General features: G+C 47.9%; 1 protein-coding gene across 3 annotated transcripts in view; it reads left to right on the top strand.

The window, feature by feature from the left end:
* Window positions 1–18,544, top strand: part of ITGA11 (integrin subunit alpha 11) — a 123,886-nt gene that overhangs the window by 21,260 nt on the left and 84,082 nt on the right. For all 3 annotated transcript variants that reach the window (XM_047767163.1, XM_047767161.1, XM_047767162.1), the window contains exon 2: window positions 10,245–10,356. In XM_047767163.1, the coding sequence (XP_047623119.1) occupies window positions 10,245–10,356 (112 nt within the window). The remainder of the gene's footprint in view (window positions 1–10,244; window positions 10,357–18,544) is intronic.

Genomic DNA, 18,544 nt, shown 5'->3' with positions numbered 1-18,544 from the left:
AGAATATCCTGACAGTAAAGGGTTTTAGGCCACATGGTCCAACTTCCTCATGTTCTGTAGGGAGACTGAGGCCTGGGAAAGAGAAGTGTCGTGTTCAACGTTCAGCGTCAGTGGCAGAACCCAGGGGAGGACCCAGGTCTCCTGGTGCCCAGCGTGGTTCTACTTATCACAGCAGCCCTAGCTCTCAGGAGGCAGGCATTGTATTCCCATGTCCCCTTTTCTGAGTCCTAGAACCAGCTGTCCCAAAGTCAGGAGTCCATCCTCTGGCCTTTGACCTAGTCATTTCTCACCACCTAAGGGATCATGGCTTCCACACCTAGAAGATCCCAGGGAGAGAGAAGCCTTGGTCACCCCAAGGCCACATAACCATAGATTCAAGGAGTCAGTTCACATGCTCTGATGTCCTTAATTTTTTACATAGCAGGGGTCTGAAGGGAATGTAGTGCTCCTACCCACTTGCTGTAAATTTCCTCACTAACATTTGTAATAATACAGTCCAGCTTCAGGGCAAGGCCAGGCTTTCTTGGAAAGGTGACCACATTGCCTGGACCCCCACCAAGGCCTCCGTCCCTCTGATATCTGGGTGTGCCCAGAAGCCACAGCCAGGGAAGCAGGGCCCTGGGGCCAGGACTCCATGATTCAGGCAGGGGGAGAGGCAGCTGGAGCCTGGATAATTCAAAGCAATAGACGATGATTTTCTTCAGTCCTCCCCTTTGGCTTGGGAATGCAAAATATGATCATTCTTGCCTGGAGAGCTCCCTTCCTAAGTGTGTTTGGCTTCAGCCGACATTAAGATGAGCTTGCATTCCTCCACACTGCCTGGCCTCCAATTCTAAATTGTTTGCGGAGACTCAAGACAGATGCTCGCGTGCCGACAACTGGAAGCTGGCTGCGTGTTTGCTCAAGAGAATCTCTCCAACATGTGCCGGGGCTGGGCCTTAGGTAGCAGAGAGCTGAACCCTCCCACTTGACAGATGGGGTCTCTGAGGCCCAGAGCCAGGGAAGCAGGGCCCTGGGGCCAGGACTCCATGATTCAGGCAGGGGGAGAGGCACCTGGAGCATAGTGACTCTCCATGGACACCCGACCATGTTAGTGGTCCAACCTTCTCTTGGCTTCACTTTGGGTTCTAGTGATGTGCAAACATGTCTGTTGGCACCCCCACCATGGCTACAGACTCTGAAGACAAGTGTGCCTTGGTGTCCCCACTACCCAGCATGGAACCTGGAGCATCATAGCCCCAAGTAGACAGACGTCTGTAGAATTGAAGGACTGCAGGAGAGGGGTATACAGAGGGAGTGGTGGTGAGTAAAGATGGACACGAAGAAAAGCTGGTGGCCTTGGACAAATGCCACCCCTTTCCTAGCCTGAGTTCTGTCACGGATAATGGCTCTTAAACCCAATCAAGTGGTTCTCAAACTATGTCCCAGGACACCCTAGGGTTCTAAGGAAGTGTCTTAGAACAGTTACTGCAGGTGGGAGCTACTCCTAGTCCCCTAGCCCTAATCTAACCTCAGCTTTCTGTGTCTGCTTTCCACTGTATAAATTCTGGTCCCAAAAGGTGGGATTCACTGTAGAAAACAAGTTTTGAGAACTAGCTATTTGATCTCTAAGATCCCTGCTTGCTCTTAAAAAAAAAACCAAAAAAACCTAATAAGTTACCCTTCCCTGATAATGTATTTCTTGCACACCAAAAAATTGTCTGGAGAGGGGAGGGTTTCATGTCCCCTGGTCATGGGGAGGAGAGAAAATGAGGTACAGGAGGGCCCTTTGAGCCCAGAATCGATGCTAGGGGTCTGTCTGTATGTCTGCTGTTCCTTTGCTATTCTGTGTTCTAAGGAGGCAGAACAGCCCAGCTCCAAGTCTTTGTGTGTGGCTCAGGCAGGAGAGGTCATGACCTGCTTGCTAGGCACCACTGCTCCCTGACTAGTGAGGTCCAGGCCTCCCCGAGAGCTCTTGAGAAGGGAATGATGGGATTACTACCCCAGAAACCACGAGCCCCCACTGTGTAATTGTTCCTCCATCACTTAAGAGCTAGACTGAGTCAGTTACCAGTTGCTGCAATAATGCTGCAATAATGCTGTCTAACAAATAACCGCCCCCCCAAATCTGAGTGACACTCAATAATTATTTAGTTTTCTGGACATCAGCTGACCTCCGCTGTCCTAAACTGAGTGGCCTGCTGGCCTCACGGGCTTTGCGCATGCATCTGGAGGATGGCTGACCCCAACCGGGTATGGCTAGGGCAGCTCAGCTCTGGTCTCTCAGTGGACCAACTGAGCAAATACTTCTCACGCTGATGGCCAAGGTGCAAGTGGGCAAATAGCAACAGATGAGGCATCCTAAGACCTGAGATGAAAACTGACACACTACATTTCTGCCTCATATGGCCCAGCCAGGCACTGAGTGGGTGCTTCACAGCCTTTGTTTATGTCGTCAGGCAGAGTTGAATCCTCCATGTTAGTTCAACACATTTTACTGAGCATTTCTGTGTCCCAACCCTGCAGCAGGAATGAAGAGATATGTGAAACCCAGTCCTTGTCCTCACATCGCTAAGTGCTGGGATGGGGAGAAGACGTATGGAATTCATTCTGCTCAGTGTAGAGGTTTAACCCCGACCCTTAACAAGCATTCACTAGCACCCTCCGCGAGTGGAGGAAGAGGCAGAAAGGAACTCACGATCCACTGTAATTCCCCTGTCGCCCCAGCAGCTCCTACAGGGGAAGGACTGTTCTCAAGGGCGGGGCCCGGATCCCCATCCTCCAGAGGGCTTCCTGTGGGGAGGGCATGGTTCCAAGGCCTCCTGTGAGGGCTGCAGACCCCAAGGGCATGATCCCTGGAGTCGGAGCTACCTCCTCTCCAGTGGAGACCTTCTTCCCTCAACTGGCAGAAGCTTCTCTGATGAGGGGGCTGCGTTCTCCCTCACCCCGTTCCTTCTCTCGTATCTCACTAGTGCCTCTTACAGGAGCCTTTCCAGCAATGCCACCAAACCTGGCATTACCTTCTTAGATGCCTGTCTTTGCAATAGTGGCCTCAGAGAAGAAGGGAAAGATGGCTAGGCCCGGCCGCAGAGGAAGAACCACCAAGCTTTCATTATTTGCCACAGTAGAAGGGGTAGCAATGCAGAGGGTGCAGAACAGTCAGGCATCTGCAGCTCCTTCTGTCTCAGGTTGGAATGTGTAGCTTTGTTTTCCATAGCAGAGGGAGGTCCACGTTACCATTTCTTTTTGCTTGGGCCAGTGCCTGGGTCTTTTTTCCACACCCACCCCCCTCCATGATTTGCCTTTAGACCTGAAGATTCTTGGCGCTCAGATAGAACTGGGAAGAGGGAGATAACAGGAGAGAGTTTTGATAATGTTTCACTCTCCCTCGCCCCCATCTCAGCTCCCAGCATCCAAGGAAAACAAAAAGGGCTTGCTTACACAGGTGTGCCTGCAACCTGGAGCAGGGCCCAGGGAACAAACTGAAGGCAGCTGAGAGGTGGTTCCCCTCAGGTTCCCCGGGGTGGCTTCCTGTTGCTGTCAAATCTGGTGCTTCTTCCAGATTTTCAAGGCCCTGGAGACTCTGGCTGTGTCCTTCTGGCACACCTGGTGCCCTGCATTCCACCTGCTATGATCAGGGTTTCCCCTGTCGGTTCTCCAGCAAACAGGTTCTGGGTGTGTGGAACTCAGGATGGGTGAGTTTTTAAGAGGTGTGTGGGAGGAGGACCAGCCTGGGTAAGACCACCACAGTGAGGAGCTCAAGCGACCAAAGGGGAGAGGAAGGGGCATGCAGCCTGGGGCAGGACGGATGAGGCCTGAGTGCATTCCTGCACTTCGTAGCTGCGTGACCTGGGCCAGTTACCTGCCTTCTCTGTACCTCAGTTCCCTCACCTGTAAAGTAAGAATCACGACTTCCTGTGGAGGCCACAGCGGGCACAGGCGAGGGCACTGATGGGCCAAGCCCTGGGGGAGCGAGCGACCAAGCCGAGCCTCCCGCAGCCACCAGGGGCCAGAAAACGACCTGATGGGCTTGGCCAGGGACTTCGCCGACCAGCCACTGCCTAAGAAGATGGCTCCTTTTGGCCAAGGACGCCGTGAAAGCTACGGACACTCACTCTTCAACCTGCAAAAGCCCTGGTTTTGCAAGTGAATTTCATGACGAAATCTGGCTAAAATGTCTCCAATCAAGTTGTTGCCAGCTATCAAGTGATAAAGGCTCCTGCTGAAAAAAAAAAAAAAAAAAAAACGAAAAAACAAAACTCTCTTTATGTAACCCTTTCTTCTTCTTTCTCTCCATACATTTTGTTAGTCGCTGCCTTTAGTCTTCTCAACCATTCTTCGTGGTTGATATTATTCTTCTTCTTCCCATTTTACAGATGAGTAAACTGAGGACAAGAAAGAAGTTGCTGGCTCAGGGTCACACATTAGGGGATGAATGCTAGAGCCAGGCTTCTAACAAGCCCCTCCCCCACCCTGGACTCAAAGGTCTGCTTTCTCCATGCCTGGCCTCACCCTTAGGGAACCTGGCAGAAAGCGGGAGAGCAGGGTGATTCCTGACACCTCGGCCCAGGCAGGTGTTCTCTTCTCCTTGGCTGTTTTCTTTTCCACCTTCGCATTAGGAACTCCTGCCAACACCTATGGACCGCCTCACCAATCCTGCACATCACCTTGCAAGGCTGGATCATACCTCCAGACTCTTCCTGACACTCAGACTCACAGCTGTCCTTCTCTCCCAACCCCGGCACTCTGGTGGCCACATTGCACTTTCTCTCTGCAAGGTTTCTATGGGCCCCTAAGCACTGTTGGAGGCCAGCCCCCAGCTCTGTGCTGGGTCCAGCAATGATTACACAGACCCCATCTTGCCCTTGTGGAGCTGCCGTCCTGGTGGGGAGATAAGACTATTCAAATGATCACACGCACTAGGTATAATTACTAACTGGGCTAAGAAAAGGAGGAGTTGGGGGTTCCCGTTGTGGTGCAGCGGAAATGAATCCGACTAGTATCCATGAGGATGCAGGTTCAATCCCTGGCCTTGTTCAGTGGGTCGTGGATCTGGCGTTGCCATGAGCTGTGGTGTAGGTCGCAAACGTGTCTTGGATGCTGAGTTGATCTTGCTGTGGTATAGGCCCATAGCTGTAGCGCCAATCCCACCCCTAGCCTGGGAACTTCCATATGCCATGGGAAAAAAGGAAAAAAAAAGAAAAGGAGTAAGTCACAGGTCACCTGTTGGTGAGTACAAGGGGTGTTGAGATCATTAGGTAAGATCTGATGTAATCGGGTTTGGGGAAGCTTCCTTGGGGATGGGAGGAAGATAGATATGTGTGCTGAGATCTGAAGGTCATGAGAAGTTCATCAGAGAGGATCAGACAGAATAAATAGCAGGTGCAAAGGCCCCAAAACAGAAGGACGTAAGGTCCATCTAAAGAGTGGAAAGGCAGGGGAGTTCTGACTATGGCTCAGCTGTAACAAATCAGATTAGTATCCATGACGATGGGGGTTCAATCCCTGGCCTCACTCAGTGGGTTAAGGATCTGGCGTTGCCATGAGCTGTGGTGTAGTTTGCCGATGCGGCTTGGATCTAGCATGGCTGTGGCTGTGGCATAGGCCGGTGGCTACAGTTCCAATTCAACCCCTAGCCTGGAAACTTCTACATGCCGCAGATGAAGCCCTAAAAAAAAAAAAAAAAAAAAAGAATGGAAAGGCAGCCCTGGGGCCTGGACCTTTGGGAACCAGAAGAAAACTAGGTGAGACAGACTAGGGAGGCTCAGAGGGCCTTGGGGCCACATGGAGACTTTGAACTATTCCCAAGATCCTTGAGAAGCTAGTGGCAGCAGTGGGGATGGGGCTGGGGGAGGGTGGCATCGCCCAGCATGGATGCTCAGCTGAGCTTCCTTAAGCTCTAGTGAGCGCTCCCTGAGAAGCTAATGAGTGGGCGCTCCATACTGTGTGTCAGCCAGCCCGTGCCAGCATTTGGGACTGTGACTGCCCCACCTGGTGATAGGACAATGGCCCCCACCTGAACCTGGAGTGGTGAGTTTGAGGTCTAGTGATGCTCAAACTCCATGCTGTGGTTTTGGTGCCTTCTTGGGACTGGCTGATGCTTGCTTGTTTAAAGACAGATAAGATTCTGAGAAAGGGAGCAGCCACTGATGTAACTTTGGCCACAGTCCCCAGGAAAGCAGCCCACGAACTTTGGGATTTTTCCCCCCCCTGTCATCAATATCAAGGGCAGAAAAATGGCAAGCTGCCCAACCAGGCTCCCAGTGTCTCTGCAGTTGGCCTATTTATTCCCATCAAAAACAACTTTGTTTTGTTTTGTTGGTATTTGGGGTTCATCAGTCTCTGAGAGAGTACATTCCCCAAGCATGAAAGCCACCTGCCATCAGGGGAGTGGGCCAGAGATCTTGTCAGGAGCCAAGGTCCAAGTATTGGACCTGACATCACTTTGAGGAAATCGGTTCTCTGGTTGGTTCAATTTGGTCAGAAGCAAATGCTGACTCCGGGAAGAAACCAGCACTTTGTAACTTAATGCGCCAGCCCAGAGAGCTTTTGTCCTCTTCCCTGTGGCCAGATTTCATCAGTCCCATCCCAGGGAGCTGAGGGAGACAGACTTAGTCCTAGACAAAGCCCCCCACCAGGGTGAGGGAAGGGGCCCAGGGCTGCCTGCCTCCTCTTCCATCTGCTGCTCTTAACCCAACCCCAAGGCAGGGGAGATGGGACCTGCGGTAGGAGGGAAGACTCCCTTCTCCGAAAAGAATTTTCAGAGTTCCCATCGTGGCTCAGAAGAAATGAATCTGACTATCTTCCATGAGGACACAGGTTCAATCCCTGGGTTAAGGATCAGTGGGTTAAGGATCTGGCATTTCCGAGAGCTGTGGTGTAGGTTGCAGATGCGGCTCAAATCCTGCGTTGCTATGGCTGTGGCGTAGACCGGCAGCTGTAACTGATTCAACCCCTAGCCTGGGAACCTCCATATGCTGCCGGTGTGGCCCTAAAAAGTAAAAAAAAAAAAAAAAAAAAGAAAGAAAAGAAAAGAAAAGAAAGAAAGAAAAAAAGAAAAAGAACTTTCCCTGCCCCCAGTGGGTCCTTCTATGAAGGCTGCTCTCCCACAAGTGACACATCACCCCAGTACCCCAAACTATTTGATCATGGACTTGCTCTAACCTCATCCCAGCTGGTTTGGGGGCAAGTTACTTAACTTCCCAGAGGTATGATACTATCTATTTCACAAGGCTGGTGTGAGATTTAACTAAGTAATATGAAATTACTGGTTAGATACCTAGAATAGTGTCCAGAATCTATCAGTGTTCAATAAATATTCTTTCTCCTGTTTCTCATTGAAGCGATCTTGATCTCTAACCAATCAATCAACCCATATCTGTTGATTACTGACTACAAGCTAGGTCTTTATTCAAGGCAGTAAGGATACAACAGCGAGGAGATAGCAGTGGCTCTTGGCACTTAGAGGACATAAGAATGTTATGGAATATCAGCCGTGTGACAATAAAGAGATAAACATGTAACATGTTAGTGATAAGTGCTATGAGGACAAATGAATAAGGGTGTCCTGGTGATGGACAATATGGTTTTGAAACAGAGATCCTAATGGCTTAAGGGAGTGAGGCCTGTGGGTAACCCAGGGAGGAGCATTCCAGGCAGAGGGAACAACCACGGCAAAGATGCTGAGCGTCTGACACGTACTAAGAACTGCAAGGGGGACAGTGTGGCTGGAGCAGATGGATGGAGGGGGATTACAGGAAATGAGGGGCAGAGGAAACTGGGTGGGATCCCTCAGGGCCTTGCAGGTAAGGAGTTTGGCTTTGACTGTGAGTGAGAGGGAATCTGATGCAGCCTGTGGAGCTGAGGAGTTGGAAAGATCCTGGCCATATTTTATACAAGAAACATAGATAGGGAAGGCTCCGAAGACACGATTTATGGCCTTGGCCTCACTGGCCCTAACCCCCCTGCCAGCCTGGAAGTGGCAGGTGGGTCTGGATTCCCCAACTGTCCAGCATGCCTTCTCCTTATTCATGGTCACCTTCCTCTGCTGGGCTCAGATACATGAAGGGAAGGACCAGGGACTGCCAGGGGACATCTCCAGGGGGTGCCAGGGAGCCAGATAAAGTGTCACCTCCCATGCCTGTGTGTGCATGTATGTGTATGTGTCCATGTGTGGGCATGTGCGACAGAGTTGGGACAGAGTTGGAGAGTTCCTTGTCTGTAGCTCCACTTTTTCTTTGACTCCTCTCTGCGCACCTCCTAGCTCTGCAAAGGTGACACTGGTGTCTTGCTCTCCTCTGTGACATGCCCTTGTTGGCCAAGGACCTATGCTGCTTCATCCCCCCGTGCTCACCTGACCAGGCCCCACTTCCCCAAAGCTGCCTGCTGCTAACCACGCTGACAAGTCCATTCATGGGCTGGGCTTTGTAAATAAGGCAATAATGGTTAACATACACTTCTTCCCCCACCCCCACATAGGGCCAAGATGCTAATTTCATGTGGCAAATTAGCAGTTATGAAGATAGATTTAGCAGCTCCATGGCCCCTTGCTGCCCCTGTCCTCTCCTGTATCCTCTACTGTTCATCAGTCACACTAGTCTTGCCCCCAAGCCTAGACTTGACCTCAGAATCTTTCTTAACTTGGTGCTCCAGGCATCGCTAATAATTAATTGATATGGATAAGTGAGATAACACAGATCTGAATGATGTTGCCATGTTACGTCTGGGGACTCTAATTCTATAACTCTAATGATGGAACTTTGGTCACTGTATCCATTTGCTGAGCTAATAAGGAAGGGTAGAAGAAACCACTTGATCCTGTATAATAGGCCTTATTCAAGTATGTACCCCAGGGCATCGCCCTTAGACGCTTAGACCCAGGGTGGGGGGTCAGTGCCTAGGGGAGGGACAGTGGGATGCTCAAGGGTACAGGCCTCAGATTCAGGGTCCCTGTCGGGCAGACTCTGGGACCTTGGGCAGCTCAGTTCACCTCTGTGATTCTCAGCTTTCCCACATCCCCGGGTTGTTGTGGAGATCCAATGATCACAGAAATGACTGTTCTGTAAAATTTATAGCATACCCTATACATGAAAGGGACAACTGTGATAGTCTGTCTTATCTGTTCTGCAGGATTGGTTTTCAGTTATCTGAGAGTTTGGGCTCATGGTAGGATTCCACCCTTTAAATCCCATGGGTTCCAAGTTTGGCATTTAGTACTGACACTTAACGAGGCCAGATGTGCCCTGAAAATGCCTTGGGGATTAAGGAGTCACAGAGCTGGCTTCTGAGGTCCTGGCTCTGATGCTGCTGCTGACCCACCATGTACCCCTGGCCAAGCCTCTTAACCTCTCTCGTTCTGAACCCCTCCTCTGCCAAATGTGGATGGTGCTTGCCATTCTCCCAAGGTCCTGGGAGCATAAGTGATGGTGAATGTGAGGAGACCCCGAAACCCAAGGTGTGAGTTGCTATTTCTTACTATTTGGCACAAGAATGCCAAAGGGGCAAAGCATTTGGCCCAACACCAAGGCCCTCCACCGGGTGGAGTCAGTTATTTGACATGTGACTTAGCCAAACAGCAAAGACCTTAAGGCCACGGCGAAAGGGCTGCGAGGAGACTTTCTCTGTGCTTTGCCTCAGCCACCCCCACTGAGCAGTGGCCCCAGCTGAAACCAGGCAGAGCTTTGCAGAGGGGTTTAGAAGGAGGGGTCAGCCAGCAGTGCTGGAGCCACTAGGACCCTGGGTTTGCAGGGGATGGACAGGAGAGGTGGGAAGTCAGCTCCTTGACTCTTTTGCAGGCAGAGGTGAGAGAAAGAAAGAAAGAGGGGGCAGGGGGAAAAAAAGGAGGAGAGAGGAGGGAAAGAGGGGGAAAATAGAAAGAGGAGACCAGCAGAAGCTAGAAGCAGAGTTGGAGGAAGGAGGCATGGCGGAGGATGGGAACTGTCTCTTCCTTGTGAGACCAGGAAGTCTCTCGGGGAGGGACTAGGGCTTCCCATTCAGACCTGCCTGGTCTCTCCCAAGAGCAGGTTTTATGCCTATGCCTCCCCTATCAGACTGGCTCCCCCAGGGCAGGGGCTGGGCCTTTCCCAGCCGCCTATTGGCTCCCCAAACAGGGACTCTGACAGCCAAGCTTGGGGGCTCCCCAAGGAGAGAGGAATATACTCCATGCAGAGCCAAGACCCTCCAACGTAGGTGACTTGCCAGGGGACCCATCATGTTCCTGGGGCTGGGACCTCCGCCTGCCTGACTCCTCTCTTCTCCCCACCCAGGATTCACAGACACCTTCAACATGGACACCAAGAAGCCCCGAGTCATCCCCGGGTCCAGGGCCGCCTTCTTTGGCTACACGGTGCAGCAGCATGACATCAGTGGCAAGAAGTGGTAAGTGAGGACTGCCCCCTGCCCAGCCCTGCACCTCCCTGCCCCAGCCCCTCCACCAGCTGCCCGCACTGGCCCTCACATGCAGACACCCCGCTTCCCAGAGCCTTGACTTCTTATCCTGGCCGGTGAGAGGCTGCATGGAATCTCCCCTTGATTACGAAAACAGGAGCATCCCATTTCACAGGCCTTGATCTTCTCATCCGAGACATGGGAGCAAACCCCCCCCCCCCGGGTTAGGGGAACAACACAGAGCAGGTGCCGAGAACCAGTACTTACCCCTTTCCATCCCCTCTCGGGGCCTCAGGGTCTCATCAGTGGGGGCAGTGGCTCTGGTCCTGGCTGCTTGGAGAGCTGCTGAGGTGTGTCTCTGAGGGGGTGGATGTGAGTGTGCTCAGATCCAAAACATGGACAACAGTGGGGTGAAGGGAAGTGAGAGCAAGACTGAGTCAGGGGAGAGGGCCAGAAAGAGCCCAAGGACCTCTCTGGGGCTGGGGTAGTCAACAGGAGGGAAGGATCTGACGCTGATTTTTTTAAACAATTTTGTTGGCTTATATTTTACTAATTACATAGTTTCTCATTTCCAGTGTACAAATTAGTGATTTTTTTAAAAGTAAATTTTACCATGTTGTGCAGCCATCACGACAAATCAGTTTTAGAACATTGTCTTCCTCCCGGCTAGCTTCCTCAGGCGCATGTACTGTTAGTCATTAACACATTGCACTGTTCATAACTAATCTCTTCCTGCTGATTGGTTCTTGGCTGACAAAAGGCAAGGCCTTCCTTCCTTCCTGAGATGGAAAGGGCTGGGTCTTTACTGACCCCCTTAGAAGCCCTTGGCGCCTCATGGGACCACGCGAACACTGGCAGTAAGTGTCCTGTCTGGCCTCTGCTTAGCCTCCCAACCTCTTCTCCTTAGGCTTCCCCCACCTCCTTTCCTGCGCTCAAACCTCTACCAAATTACATTATTTCCATTTTTCCGGTTCTGCAGACCTTCTGTGCACACACGTTCCCTCCTCCCGTGATGTCCTTTCCCACCTTCCCCACTCACCCCAGCCCACCATTCAGATAATTCTCTCTTATATTTCCTTGTAAAGGAATGTCTTACTTATTGACTTTCTACTGAGGTATAACTTAGAGATAATGAAGTGTACACATCTTAAGTGTCCAGCTCAGTGAACTTTTACATAGGTATATGTCCATGCGATCACCTCCCAGAACATGATATAGAGCATTTCTGGCCCCCCAGAAAGCTCCTTTGTGCCTCCCACCCAGTAAGTGCCCTTCCAGGTGACCACTCGTCTGACTTCTGCCACCATAGTTTCATTTTGCTTGTTTTTGAACTTCATATACATAGTGTCACACAGTAAGTACTCATTTGTACCTAGCCTGTTTTACTAAACATTATGTCTTTGAGGGTTAACATATTGTTGAATGTTTCATACTCTGTGCTTCTTCACTGATGTATGGTATTCCACTGTGGCAGTGCATCACTATTTATTTATTCATTCTACTATTGATGGATTCTTTGGATTGTTTCGATTGGGGGCTATTTCAAATAGAGATCCTATTAACATTCTTATATATTTGTAACCCAAGGAGGAGGAGGATTCCAAAAATGTTATAGAGGTCAACATTCTTGTATATGTCTTCTAATTATACACACACACACACATATATATACATATATATATTGCTTTTTAGGGCTACACCCACAGCATTTGGAGGTTCCCAGGGTAGGAGTCTAATCAGAGCTACAGCTGCCGGCCATAGTCACAGCCACAGCAACTCCAGATCTGAGCTGCATCTGCGACCTACGCCACAGCTCCCGGCAATGCCAGCTCCTTAATCCACTGAGCAAGGCCAGGGATCGAACCCACAACCTCATGGTTCCTAGTCGGATTCATTTCCTCTGTGCCACGATGGGAACCCCAGGGAAGGTATATGTTTAGCTTTTGTAGAACCTGCAAAGTATTTTTTCTAAGTGGTTTACCGATTTAAACTCTTCCTAGCAACATGAGTTCTAGACACTCCCATTCTCACTGTTATCAGTCTTATTAATTTTAGCCATTCTGGTGGTATGTAATGGTATCTCATTGTTTAATTTGCATTTCTTTAATGACTAATAATGTTGAACAAATGTTTGTGAATTTATTGGCATTTCAGTATCCTATTTTGTAAAGTGTCTGATTTTTCTCACTTTTAAAATTGTGTTGTGTGTCTTTTTCTTGTTGACTTATAGAACTTTTAAAAAATATATTTTAGGAGTTCCCATCGTCGCTCAGTGGTTAACGAATCCGACTAAGAACCATGAGGTTGCGGGTTCGGTCCCTGGCCTCGCTCAGCGGGTTAAGAATCCGGCGTTGCCGTGAGCTGTGGTGTAGGTTGCAGACACGGCTCGGATCCCGCATTGCTGTGGCTCTGGCGTAGGCCGGTGGCTACAGCTCCAATTGGACCCCTAGCTTGGGAAACTCCATATGCTGCAGGAACAGCCCTAGAAACAGCAAAAAAGTTAAAAAAAAAATATATATATATATATATATTTTTTTTTTATATACAAATCCTTTGTCAGAGAAAAGCTTTGCAAAGAACTTTCCCCAATCTATAGCTTGTCTTAATGGTATCTTTTTATGAACAGGAGTTCTTAGCTTTAATAAAGTCTAATTTATCAATCTTTTTATGCTTAGTGTTTCTTATATGTCCCATTTAAGAAACTTTTGCTTCTCCCAAGATCATGAAGAATATTCTTCTGTTTTCTTCCAGATATTTGGTATTTTTGCTTTCTCATTTGAGAGATTTATCTCAAAGTTAATTTTTGTATGAGATGCAAGGTCAAAGGTAGTTTTTTAAAAGTGTGTATATCTAATTGATCTGGCATCATTTGTTAAAAGACTATGTCTCAGAGTTCACGTTGTGGCTCAGTGGGTTAAGAACCTAACTAGTATCCATGAGGATGTGGGTTTGATCCCTGGCTCAGGAGGTTAAAGAACTGGCATTGCCATGAGCTGTAGTATAGGTTGCAGATGTGGCTCAGATCTGGCTGTGGTGTAGGCCAGCAGTTGCAGCTCCAGTTTGACTCCTAGCCTGGGAATCCCCATATACTGCAGGTGTGGCCCATAAAAGAAAATAAAAAAGAGTATATCTCCACTGAATTGTAGTATCATCTTTGTTGAAAGTCAGGTGATTTTATCTGTGTGGGTCTGTTTCTAGCCTCTATTCTGTTCCATAGATCAGAAAGATGTCTTGCTTACTGTAGCTTCAAGTGTGAGTTCTCCATATTTGTTCTTCTCTGACAAAATTGTTTTGGCTATTCTAGGTCCTTTGTATTTCTTTACGAATTTTAGGATAGACTTGTCAGTTCCCCCTAACCAAACCTGCTGAGATTTTGGTTGGGAATGCATTAAATTTATAGATCAATTTGGGGAGATATGAAACAACACTGAGTCTTCCAGTCCATGAACATGTGTATCCCTCCATGTACTTAGTTTTTTAAAAATTTTCTCTAAATAGTGCTTTGAAATTTTCATTGTAAAATTCATGCATATCTTTTCTCACATTAATTCCTATGTATTCAATATTTCATGCTAATTAAAATGGAATGTTCTTATTTCATTTTCCAATCTTTTGCTAGTATAGAAAATACAATTGACTTCTGTATGTTTACATTATGTCCACAACAATAATAAATTCATTTATTATTTCTAATAGTTTTCTTGTAGATTCTTTTGAATTTTTTATGTGTACAAACAAATCATCTGAAATAATTGCAGTTTTATTTCTTCCTTCCAATCTTCATAGCTTTTATTTCTATTTCTTGCCTAATTGCAATAACCAGGACCTGAGTTTCCATTTGATTCTTTTTTTAATCGATTCTAATTCTATTAAAATAAATCTTTCTCCCATTTTTCAGTTTTTACTCTACTTTTTAAAAATACTAATCATAGTTATTTTGAAGTTCTGTTGGATAACTCTAATATCTGGATCATCTCTGGGTCTCCTTTTAGTGACTATTTTACTTTAAGGTTTTCAGTCACTTTTTCTTGATTCTTTGCCTGTTTTATATTTGTTTATTCTATGCTAAACATTGTGAATAATACACAGTAGAATTTATAGATTGTGTTACCTTCCTTTAAATAATTCTACATTTTTGTTCTGATAGGCAGTTAAAATACTGGCAGAACCACCTAGATCTTACCACAGCTTGGCTTGAGCCATGGTTAGGGCAGTTATTATCTGTTTTTGCCTTTATGCCTAAGGTGTAATCTTTAGTCCTAGGGCATGGATTTTCTGGGGTCTCAACTCAAAGCCCACAACATTTATTAAAAATTCTCTATTCTGGGAGTTCCCATTGTGGCACAGTGGTTAACGAATCCGACTAGGAACCATGAGGTTGTGGGTTCAATCCCTGGCCTTGCTAAGTGGGTTAAGGATCCGGCGTTGCCGTGAGCTGTGGTGTAGGTTGCAGATGCAGCTCGGATCCCACATTGCTGTGGCTCTGGCGTAGGCCGGTGGCTACAGCTGCGATCAGACCCCTATCCTGGGAACCTCCATATGCCATGGGAGCAGCCTTAGAAAAGGCAAAGACAAAATAACTAACTAACTAAATAAATAAATAAATAAATTCTCTATTCTGACTGGGCATGAACCCAACATCTTGCAAGGGAAGCCTCTAAAATCTGTCCCCACTGCTCTTCTCATAGATTGTCCAGAGTCTTACAATATGCATGCATAGCTCAGGGGTCAGCCCTGAAGGAAAATGTTAGCAGTTTTGGGGGTTCTTTCTCTACAACTCTCTCTTTTCTTCCTGTTCCCACCAAATCCTAGTCATTTTTTGCAGCCCCAGCTCCAATCACTCTTTCCTCCACCCTGCAAAATTTATGCTCTCTGTTTGGACTCAGTTTCCCTGCAACTGCAGTAGGAAAGTGCCCTCATAGAGAAAGCTGGGTGAATGTGGGTTTAGTGCCTATGTTTCCCTCTTCTCATGTATTGAGCTCTCTAGTGCTGTCTAGTGCTTGAAAATAGTTGTTTAGTATATTTTATCTAGCATTCACAGTTGTTTATGGCTGGAATTGTAAGTCTTTTTTCATATCCTTTTTTTTTTGTCTTTTTGCCTTTTTCTAGGGCAGCACCTGTGGCATATGGAGGTTCCCAGGCTAGGGGTCTAATGGGAGCTATAGCCGCTGGCCTATGCCACAGCCACAGCAACAAGGATCCTTAACACACTGAGCAAGGCCAGGGATTGAACTCACAACCTTGTGGTTTCTAGTCAGATTTGTTAACCACTGAGCCACGACGGGAACTCCTTTTTTCATATTCTTTAATCAACTTAAATATCACTTCCTCTGAGAAACCTTCTCTGACCATCCTTTCCCATCACTAGATTGGTTGTACCCATCAATTTCTGTATTTTCCTTTTCATAGTATTTGTCAAAGATGGATAGTAATTGCCTGTTTCATTGTCTCTCTTCCTGAAATCAGAGGTATGCTCCCAGGCAATTAGTAGATGCTCAAAAAAACATACTTTGAAAGACTGAATTAATGGTTTGAGCGTCTCTAAACCAGCCCAAACATAAGATGCAAAACATTTATATTCTTTACAAGATATGAAAAGCTAAAGATGAAATGGAAATGACTTTTTCAAAACTGAATTTGTTTTGACCAATATTTGTTTATTAAGCTTCTGTTAATAAATTTTACTAGACTCTTAAAAATATTGGTATGAGTAAGGCATGGTTTCACTCTCAAATAATTCACAGCCCAGTTGAGGAGTCAACACTAATATCCTTGAAATAATTGAAAAAACAATGCAAGATGAAATACAACTTGGTGCTAATTATATTCATCTTTGTAAGATCACTTTCTCCATAAGGCTCTCTGGATCCTTCTCCTAGCCTAAATGGCCATACCCTCCCCAAGCCCTCTCTCTGATGGCACATATCACTTCCTACCTTGCGTTGCAGTCACTTAGGCCCTTGGCTCCCCTCCCTATTGGACACTAGCCTTACCTCCCTCTGCCACCTGGAGCAGCCAGCATGGTGTCTCCCTCACCGCAGAAACTCAGCCGGAGTTTGAAAGGAGAAATCTCTGTGGCTGGGGTCTCTGGCAGGGCTTCATAGAAGAAGGACATTTGAATGGGGTTTGATAAGCTTTGATGAGCAGAATGGTACAATAGAATTGACTCGTGGTCACTCTTGCTGATCTGCTGGACCTGAGCGTGTTTTCTCCCACAGCTGGGCTGAGAGAAAAAGAGAGGCCTTGGAGACCCAGAGAGCTGCACCTCCTGCAGAGTAGACAGGAGCATATAGGACTTTTCAGGAATCCATGTCCCTATGTGGACCATGCTGCATATCCTACTTGGTTGCTTCTCACCTCTAGTTTCTCCCTTAGCCCCCATTTCCTGTCCTGTAGGTAGCATTCCAAGAGTTTTATACAGATGTAGACTCTGTGGATAGTGATCATGGAAAAAGAGAGTCAAGGTCAGGGTCGTGTGGGGGACACTGGCTGGCAGTCATGCACAGAAATGACACCAGTGGTACATGTTGATTGAAATCCATGCCCAGAGGCCCCTCAAAGGAAGGACACGAGCAAGGGTTTGAAGTCCAAGATTGCCACCTGGAAGAAGACCTTGGGAGAAGTTCTCTCAGCCTCCCTACACCTCTATTTGCTCATGCACCAAATGGATATGAAATTATCTCAGGGTGGTAGGAAAGATCAAAGAGTACCAAAACCTTGAAAGTGTTCTGCCATCAGTAAAGCAGAAAATGGAGGATTGAGTTGCTTGCAGCCAGCAAGCAGCCAACCCTGAAATCAGGTCCCTAGTGACTTGGTCAAGAGGCTCCCTCTGACCCAGCCTCTTCTATCCCCTGGGTGTGGACCCAGCTTCTAGCCCTTAAGTCTTGGTCTGGTGCAGGAGATGCATCTTGGTCTGCATCTCCTGGGCCTTCGGGGGCCAGGAGATCTGTGTTTTAAAGCGCTCCCCAGGAGACTCTAGCAAGGAGACTGGAGCCTCCTAAGGTCCACAATCTCCACTGAGAGTAGGAAGATGCCACTGAGAATGAACATCAGCCCCCGGCCCCTGCCCCCAAATCCAGGTCCCAACACTGCCGCAGAGAAGGACTCATCAGCTCTCTCCAACCACAGGCACCAATAAGTTCTGGCCCCATTTCAGGCCATGAGCCTTCTTGAATGTCAAGGGCACCAGATCCTGATGTAAGTGGTTGGAAGATGAGGGGACAGATCTAGTGGGCCTGCTGCTTTATTCTCTTGTCCCTTCACCTCCTACCTACCTCATTCCCAACTCAGAACCCAAACTCGGCAAAACTGACTTACACCAGTACTGGAGACATCTTGAACAGTTTTCCACATGCCTTGGTTTTAGCAACAATAACAACACTCACAGACACACAAAAAGGAAAAGAGAAAACAAATTCCTCTTGGGCTGAGTATTCTCTGCCCCTGCTTTTTAAGCCCTTGTGTATTTTCAGAGAAATTTAATCCACATGACTCTAATGCATGTACATTGAAATCATTAAATCAGTTGGTTTTTAAGACCATTTGATGTCCCAGAAACTCCGGTGTAGGGTTTGCAGAGGGCCTCTCCAAGCCTTTGGTCCTCTGGAGCAGGACGCTTCGTGGTGCTGAGAAAAAACAGAGCTGGGCCCCACAAATTTCCAATTGTCACTTATATTTTCACCCCAAAGAGAGAAGGATTAGCTGTCAGCGAAGCAGAGCAGTTCACCTCCTCCCCTCAGGGGGTTGGAAAGCAGGAGCCTGATAGTCCCAGTGGCTTCCTAAACAGGACCCCTTTGTAGGTCAGTGGGCTTTAAGAACAAGAAAGCATAGTGAATTCCCTGGGCTACAGGTTCAGGGACGTGAGCAGCTTGTAAGAGAAGTAGGCTTGTCCCATTTTACAGATGAGAGCTGTCCAGGCTCTCTTGGACAGAGTCCAAGTGACATAATCAGTAAGTGTTTGAGCTGTGTCTGGAACCCAGATCTCATTAGGCCCAAGGGGCCAAAGAGCAGAAGCAGCCCCAGCCCAGAGGCTGGCCAGGCCCTACAGTCTCTAGGGGTAGTGCCTATCCCCACCAACCACACTGCTAGCCCCATGAGAGTCAAGGCTGTGATGTCCCAGGACCCGGCACAGCAGATTCACATAGAAATGCTGAGCCCAGCTGGGAAGAGATGGCATATG

The sequence above is a fragment of the Phacochoerus africanus genome, chromosome 2, assembly GCF_016906955.1.
Source record: "Phacochoerus africanus isolate WHEZ1 chromosome 2, ROS_Pafr_v1, whole genome shotgun sequence".
In the NCBI taxonomy this organism is placed as follows: domain Eukaryota; kingdom Metazoa; phylum Chordata; class Mammalia; order Artiodactyla; family Suidae; genus Phacochoerus; species Phacochoerus africanus.
Note: the sequence above shows the minus strand (reverse complement) of the source record. Positions and strands in the feature narration are given on the sequence as shown.